The sequence below is a fragment of the Triticum dicoccoides genome, chromosome 3A, assembly GCF_002162155.2.
Source record: "Triticum dicoccoides isolate Atlit2015 ecotype Zavitan chromosome 3A, WEW_v2.0, whole genome shotgun sequence".
NCBI classification, from domain to species: Eukaryota; Viridiplantae; Streptophyta; class Magnoliopsida; order Poales; family Poaceae; genus Triticum; species Triticum dicoccoides.
The window spans coordinates 384802463-384810896 of NC_041384.1; the positions used below are offsets into that span (position 1 = coordinate 384802463).

Here is an 8434-nt window from a genome sequence, read left to right on the forward strand (position 1 = left end):
TATGCTTGAAAATCTTGACAACTGATGATCGCCGGCAATCTAGGTGGGAGCCAACACGTAAAGCACCTATCCGCGGGTGGGAACAGGCGGCCAGGGCAAAAAGGAGCACGACCGAGCACGTGTTGACCCTCGCTGCTGCCGCCGTGCCCAGGCCAGTGCTGTTGCCTCACCAAACCACGGCTCGCACAGCCACAGAACCTGATGCTGCCCAACCCAACGCTCCACCCCAAACCGTTGCATCGAACCAAACGTCACGGGAACTCGTGAAGAAAACAAAACAAAACAAAACAAAACGAAGAGAGATTAGATTGTAGCAGAGCGCAATCCACGTCAGAGGACGAGTAGAAAATGGAGGATAGTATAAAAGCTGAGGAACAAGAGCGGGGGAGAAGGGATAACAATAATATTAATAAATAAATAAACAAAGCAAAAGGAAAGCGAAATAAAAAGAAGGAAAGGAAACGAAAGGTGGCGTAGGGGGAAGAGGAGGCTTTCGTCTTCGCAAAAGGAACTGGTCGCGCGTTCTCCAAGGTTCCCTGGGATGGCGTCGTCGGAGGTGGTGGAGGACGAGGCGTCGGCGGCGGCGATGCTCGCCAACGGGGCCGCGGACGTCCGCCGGAGGGTGGGTACTACTACTCCCCCGCCCCGCCGCAGCCCTATGGCGCCGGTGCCTCTTTTCCCCCGATTACTCGTCTTCTGATTTTTTTCTGGGGGGATTATTTGAATTGCAGAGGGACCAGGCCAAGGCGATGCTGTCGAAGCAGGCCGTCAAGATCGCCACCAAGGCAGAGGAGCACGAGCGCTTCATCTTCAAGGTCTTTTCTCCGATCCCCCCTGCTTAATCTCCATCTTCTGTGCTTCTGGCTCTCCCCAAATCTAGGCGTGCCCGTGCTCTGTTCATTTCGCGGTTAAATTCGGCGCGCATTGATTGTGCTGAGCAATGTTTCAACGTGTGCTGTAAGAGATACGCGGGCCTTGTGTACTGTTTTGTGGGCACTTTGGGTAGGAATGGATTACTGTGGTGATGAATCTCTTCATTTATTGCCATGTACTACTGACATGGCTGTGACGCTATTCGAATGTCTGTATGTGGGGAATGCTCTTACCTGGTGGTACTGGCTTTTAATGTGCAGGTCACACACCTGATGGGTGTTCTTGGATTTGGGACATTTTGCTACCTCTTGGGTGCCAGTAAGCTATTGCCGAATCCATCTGTTGGATTGCATGCTACTCCTGAAAGTTGTGGTCGGTTCATCTTACAGTGCCCTGATTTCGTTTTGCAGGACCACAGGATGTGCCGTATGTGTATTGCCTGTTCTATGTCATATTTGTTCCTCTCAGGTGGATTTACTACCGCTACAAGAAGTGGCACTACTATCTTCTGGTGAGTCCATTTCAGTCAAATTTGTTTCGGCCATCATTTTAACTGTGCTGGTTTCATTGCTTAGATGTAATGTCCTAGTATCATTCTTACCTCAAGTGTCATGCACAACTGTCACGGCTATAAAGTGTCAACGTCAGTATATGCTGTAATAATGATGAGTGGATCGTATTATGATATGCTATTATGCCGACTTATTTTGGACTAAAAGCTCGGGAGGAGCCTAGCTTTCAATTAAAAAACAAAATCTCCAAACGGCCAAACTTACGACGAAGGTGGGGTGCTAGGGATACCAGCTTAGAATGATGATAGCTCGCAAAAGAGAATGACTACTGCAAGCTATGACAAGATAGATAAAATGGTTGCCACTGGCTTGATTTCATCGACCTCCAGCAATTGGTGAACTTGGATATTATCATGTATCTTGTTACGGAAGGCATCTTATCTTATACTCCGTCTATCTGGATATGTAGGGCCTATTTCGTATTTTGAGATTTACTTTGAGTGTCAACAAGTTCAATACTATATGTGATGTATGTCACACAAAGTATACCGCTGAATTCATAGTTGAAAGGAGCTTCCAGTGGTATAATATTTTATAACAAACATCTCATATAGTAATTGATCTTGTTGACAGTCAAAGTAAATCTCAAAGTACGAATTGGGCCCTATATTTCTGGATGGATGGAAGACAAGTGCTGCTCATAACATACAGTACTGATGTTTTTAATGCGCCTTTACTTGATGACTGTTGTGCTTATGCTTTGTCCAAGGCTCCAAGCTGACATTCTAGTTCTTTTTCATTCTGAAGTTTTAGTGTTACCTTTTGTTTGTTCCTTGTTCAAATGACACGAGTTTCATACTTTTTTAGTGGATTGCATTGCACTTCTCAAGCATTTTATTGGGCACAATACTATGGTGCATTACTAATAAATCACTGGGTTACAACCATTGATGTAATTTGCAGGATTTCTGCTACTATGCCAACACTTTTCTCCTTGTTATGATTCTCTTTTATCCAAAGGATGAAAAGCTTTTCATGGTTTGCTTCTCATTTGCAGAGGTATGAAAAGGATTATTGTGGGTTGCCTGGTTTCTTGTTCGTGCTTATAATATGTGTGCAATCATTTGTTTTTTTTCATTAAATCTTTGCAGGGTCCCCTTGCTTGGGCATTAATTGTATGGCGTTGCAGCTTGGTGTTCAGCTCATTCGATAAACTTGTTAGTGTTCTGATACACCTCTTGCCTGGTACGTTGTCTCACTTAAACAGCCCAAATCAATGCGTAGGATGATGGGGAACTTTACTTTTCTTAGGAAAGCACCATCTTAGTCTAGTGAAACTATTTAACTATATTTTGTTTGGTGCTTGTTGAAATTGTATGACGCGAATGTGATATATGGAAGCCTTACAATGACTACTCTGTTGTCATGTTATGCCGAGGGCAGTCTGAGTATAAGCTTTAGTAGATATGAGCAATTTAACTAAAAAGCTGCAAGGGGAGCTTGAGTTTAAGCTAGATAAGGGTTCTCGGCTGGAAGTTTCTTCTGGATTCTGTGACTTTAGGGTTATGATTCCACTCTATTATTCATCCAGCAGTTCTTGCCAAATGTGTAACATGACTGAAAGAGGGCTTTTACAGGAATAGTTTTGTTCACTATCCGTTGGTGGAACCCACAAACATTTGCTGCCATGCATCCAGAAGGAAGAGCAGCAAGAGTCACATGGCCATATGTGGAGGACAAATCTTATCTGTGGACATGGCTATTTGTTGTTCCTCTAGCTGCTTACACCTTGTGGCAACTGATGTATTTCCTCATAGTTAATGTGCTGCGCCGGCAAAGGCTGTTAAGGGATCCTGAAGTCATGACATCATACAGGTATGTCTTTTTGTATTTCTTGGTGGGGTATGCTGAATACCTATGAGTGGAACAATATGTATGCTCAGTGGTGCTCATTCACCACCGGTGGAGATGCAGTCTATAAAATGGACCAAAACTGAGCCATAAGGACTAAACTTGGTTCAGATAATTTGCCTGTTACCAATTGTAGTTTGAGTTCCTCCCATCTTCTTTACTTCCTCTAAGTGTCTACTTACCCTTGCGTATTCTCCCATGTTAGAGAACCCAGTAATTTATCTTTATCAATTTTTGCAGGGAACTGTCAAAGAAAGCACAGAAAGCAAACAACATCTGGTGGAGACTGAGCGGATTGCTTGGTGACAAGAATCGTCCGTTGATGTACATACTGCTTCAGGCACTGTTCACAGTGGCGACATTGGCTTTCACTGTACCCATATTCCTTTCATACCGGCTGCATGGGATCTTCCAAGTACTAAAGGTGTGTGCTGCAACATGGAACGGTGGAAGCTTCATCCTGGAGGTGATGCCCAGACAAGTCGTCCAGAAGGAGAAGAAGAGACTTGAGATGAAGACCATTGAACAAGCAAACTTGAAAGAGCACATGGACGATCCCTCAGGTAACCACCAGCATGCATCCGAGGAGCCAAGTCAGTGAGGAAACTGATTTGGGCCGCAAGATTAGATTGTCTGGTTACTGGTACTGTCGTGTGACCTTGTTCTTTCTGTCAGAAAAGTTGCTATCGATGAATGTTCTGTTGGCTTGAGACATTTCAGGGCTGTTTATGGTGGGATCGCTAGTTAGGATGTGTGGGCATGTTTGACATAGCAAAAGGTGGTGGTTCAAATGTTATCAGCGCATTTTATGCCAACTTTGTCTCTAGGGTTTTCAACGTGTGTTGAGTGTGCTGAGATAGTTTCTTTTTTCCTTTTAAAGAGAGCCTTGGCTTAGGGCATGTACAATGCATAGCCTCAAGGTGATGCCTCGCATGTCATGTAGGATCGGATATGATGTAAAGTAGATTCGGATAAGGAAGCGGGATCCTCTCGAGAAGGCGGGTGCTTGAAGAGAAAAAGTGTGGTCCGCTGACAAAAGCTGAAAAGGTTGGAGTGAAAGTAGAGATGCATGTGTATTAGAGTCTTTATTTTTTATTTTTTAATGAGGCTCACTAATGATAGCTTGCATTGGGGAGAAAAAATAAATATAGGTGCCTCAAATTATTTTTTGTCATGAGGCATATGGATAGTACATGCCCTTAGTGGTTAGACATGGTTATGCAGTGCATCCTGATCATCTGGGTTCAATTTCTAGAATTGATGTGTTATTCCCGCATTTTATTCCTTAGGCCTTGTTCGGTTCCTTCAGATTTGAAGGGGTTTGGAGGGGATTGAGAGGGATTAAATCCCTCATAAGTCAAAATCCACTTCAATCCCCTCCAACCCTCTCCAATCTTCTTGTAGGAGGGATTAACCGAACAAGCCCTTAAGGACCAAGCTATCACTCAAGATAAAGATCTATTCATGATAAGAAAAAGAAATTAAGGACTTGGTTTCATGTATGGCGGGACTACAAAATATCTGGCTGCCGTCAGCTCACAGCCAGCCTCGCGCGAATGTTTTGTTCCTATGGACACGGGAAACCAACAGAGAACGGCTTTCAGAGTGACCTCATCTGTCCCATAAATGACTTAAGAGCAACTTTAACGGGGTGACTCTTTTTATCCGTGGGTAAAAATGTCTTAAGAGCAACTTCAACAGGGTGACTCATTTCGTCCGTGGGCGCTTGTTTAAGTTGGCCTAACACGCTGACTCAAATGAACGAGCGTCCGCCCGCCGACCGATTTCCGGTTTATTTTTGAGCTGGATTTGCATCGGCGCGGATACGAGACGGATGCGCGCGCTCGCCTTCCCCTTACCCTGGCCTGCTGGTCAGTGGCATCCTTCACCATTTCCCCTAAAAAACCTCCCGCCCGCGCGCGCTTCCGCCGCCCGCCATGGACAACGACCTCGACGCCGCCGCCGGCCTTGCCTCCCTCAGTCCGGCATGACGACCCCCCTCCCCCCTCCCGCCCCCGGGCAAAGGCAAGCCTCGCGGCCCCGCAAGATCATCGCCGCGCCTAAGCCGAAGAAGATGCTGACGCCCGAACAGCGGGCAAGGGAGTCGGCGAAGAGGAAGGGCCGAAGGCACGCGGTGGACGCGAGGGACGAAGCCATCGCGGCGGCGGCCGCCGCCGCCGCGGCGCAGCAGGAGGTCACCAACGCTCGCGTCACGGCGGCAACAAGGGAGGCGCTATATATGCTAGGGTTAAACCCTAGCCAGCACAAGCCTAACGTGTAATATGGTACTTGTATGTATCAAATCAATTCGCACTTCCCTAACAAAAAAACAAAAAAATAAAACTATTCACACCACACAAAGAGAGAGTCTTGCCCCGTTTTACTATAAAAATGCTATTCAAATCTACTCCCTCCTTCCATCTATATAGGGCCTAATGCGTTTTTCGATGCTAACTTTGACCAAATATTAGAGTAATAATATATGACATGCAACTTACACAAAGCACAACGTTAAATTCGTATGTGAAAGATTCTTTCAATGATATAATTTTCACATTGTGCATGTCATGTATTATTAATCTTGTCAATAGTCAAAGGCGGTCTTAAAAAACTCATTACACCCTATATAGATGGAAGGAGTGAGTATGAATCCATATTATGCCCAATTAAATTTTTTTCATTTGCTGTATAATGCATGTAACCTATTCATACCAACATTTTAGTGCATTCCAAATGTCTATACTACCGCTGCAATTCGAACTGAATTTGAATTCGTTTCTCTATTTCAATAAGAATCTACAATCATGATTGTTGCCAACTTCAACCATCATTCATGTATTAACTTAATAACACACCAAATGATTACTATAGAGATAGATATGAACTATGTGTACTACATGAACACGAATTCTATTTTTTGAATACACTTGATGTTGATTCCAAATAATAGTACATTTGATGTACTAACTATATATTCATAATCTAAATCATGTTCCATACGTTTACACCGTGTTTATCACACATAGTATAGTGCCCCGCCCCCTACATTATGACAAGTATTTAGACCTGAGCTGCAAAAGCCACACATTAGCCCAAATTATGATCAATGTTCTATATATTATACGTAGTACTAGCAAGATGCCCATGCATTCCACAGAACGTCAACATGATCAAGGGGAGGCCTAATTTGCAAATATGGAGAATGGTGTGTGTTGGGGATATTACTACCAGTATGACCCGCCCAGGAGGGGCCGGGTCAGCCCTAATAGCGGGTTACATAAGAAGCCCAATATACATTCAAGATGATAGTTTATTAAACATATAGAAGACCCAAAGGCCTGGGGCCGGCTTAAGGCCCGATATTGTAAACCGCCGTATGTAAGGAAAGACTTGTAAAGAAAGGCATGTCAAGGAAGTCACCGAGCCGGACACGATTATGAGCCGGCCGGGACTCTGTAGGCCACCAGGCGTCAACCCATGTATATAAGGGGACGACCCGATGGCGGCTTAGGGCAAGAAACAACCAAATCGATAACCAAGCCGGCGAGTTGAGCCCCTTGGAGATCGAAACTTCAGCAATACCAATCCCAACTAGTAGGCCTTTACCTTCATCGTAAGGGGCCAAACTAGTATAAAAACTCTCTCGTGTCCTTTGTCCCGATTAACCCCTTTAAGCTTCCTAGTGCGATGGCCCTATGATTAAGTCCTTGCTCTAGGACATCTGCCGTGTCAACTCCACGACAGTTGGCGCCCACCGTGGGGCTCGAACCCACGATCACAAGGTTACACACCTTTCTTCATGGTTTATGGAGCAGAAGCAGTATTGCCTAGTGACATCCGTCATGACTCGCCCCGTGTGGCGGCTTATGTTGAAGCTAATAATGAACAAGCCAGACAGAATGCACTTGACTTGTTGGATGAAGAGAGAGACTTAGCAGCGGCCCGGTCAGCAATTTATCAACATGACCTGCATCGTTATCACAGCCGCCAGGTTAAGTCCAGGACTTTTCAGGAAGGCGACTTGATGCTCCGGCTCATCCAGGATCTCTCAGATGCACACAAGTTATCCCCACCTTGGGAAGGACCCTTTGTGGTCAGTAAGAATTTAAACAACGGGTCATATTACCTCATTGACGTTCGAGAGCATGCAGACTCACGTAAGTCGGAGGAGGAGACCCGCCGGCCATGGAACATTGCTCAACTTCGGCCATACTACACCTGAGCCACCGGCTCTCATCATGTACATACGTTCACATTGTATATATCATGATAAGCAATAAAGTAAGACCATCGGTCTCTTTTCTTTTTTCAAAGATTATACGTATTTTCTCATTTTCAAAAGATTATTAATCAACTTTAACCTTTTTGCTCCGGCTTATGATCGTATCCGAATCTAGCTGCAAATCTCAAGGTCATTTGGGGGCTTCCTGTTCAAACATAGGTCGTATTCGAACCAAAGAGAACATAGCTGTCGTAACCCTCTTGATCGGCTCAAGGCCAAACTCACTTGGGGGCTTCTTGATCGTATTCGAATCATAGCTTAACCCCTCTTGAGTCCGACTTGGATCGTATTCGAATCAGGGTCGTTAAAAACCTCTCAAGGTCATTTGGGGGCTTCCTGTTCAAACATAGGTCGTATTCGAACCAAAGAGAACATAGCTGTCGGTACCCTCTTGATCGGCACAACGCCAAAGCCACTGGGGGCTATATGGTTGTATTCGAACCTTAGCTTAACCCCTTTGGTCCAGTTTACTGATCGTATTCGAATCAGAAACCCCCACCTTTTTGAGTACAGGATTACATTATGTTTATTATCTATTGTTTGCTTTTTTGTTGTTTAAATATTACAAACAATTAGCCTGGTCTTCTTCACCGGCTCGACTATTTGACAACACATCCGCCCTGATCATTCACACCGGCAGTTTACGGATCAAAAGGTACAGCTTACTGAGGTATAGTAATCATTGAATATTTGGCTTCTCATAAAGGTTGAATTATCAAATTCATCACCCGGGTTATTTAAACCGGTGATTTAAGGATCAAAAGGGACAAGGTATTTACTTATACGCACTTACCTGTTGCGTTAACTAAAGAGTTAGTTTTAAACCTTTATCCTTTATTTATATTTGTCTCTGATT

At 44.5% G+C, this 8434-nt stretch overlaps 1 protein-coding gene across 1 annotated transcript; it reads left to right on the forward strand.

Moving 5' to 3' along the window:
* The first annotated feature begins 459 nt into the window (after window positions 1–459).
* On the forward strand, window positions 460–4215 carry LOC119268263 (glycerophosphocholine acyltransferase 1-like). Its single transcript, XM_037549855.1, has 8 exons — window positions 460–622; window positions 732–815; window positions 1134–1191; window positions 1284–1384; window positions 2349–2444; window positions 2537–2630; window positions 3023–3260; window positions 3537–4215. The coding sequence occupies exons 1-8, from the start codon at window positions 542–544 to the stop codon at window positions 3895–3897; spliced, it is 1113 nt and encodes a 370-aa protein (XP_037405752.1). The 5' UTR covers window positions 460–541; the 3' UTR covers window positions 3898–4215.
* The last annotated feature ends 4219 nt before the right edge of the window (window positions 4216–8434 follow it).

Excerpts from the sequence above, each read along its gene's own strand:
- LOC119268263 (XM_037549855.1), top strand. The coding sequence starts at position 542 with ATGGCGTCGTCGGAGGTGGTGGAGGACGAGGCGTCGGCGGCGGCGATG. Across the intron at positions 623-731 it reads CCGCGGACGTCCGCCGGAGG|AGGGACCAGGCCAAGGCGAT; the intron begins GTGGGTACTACT and ends TTTGAATTGCAG. Across the intron at positions 2,445-2,536 it reads TTTGCTTCTCATTTGCAGAG|GGTCCCCTTGCTTGGGCATT; the intron begins GTATGAAAAGGA and ends AAATCTTTGCAG.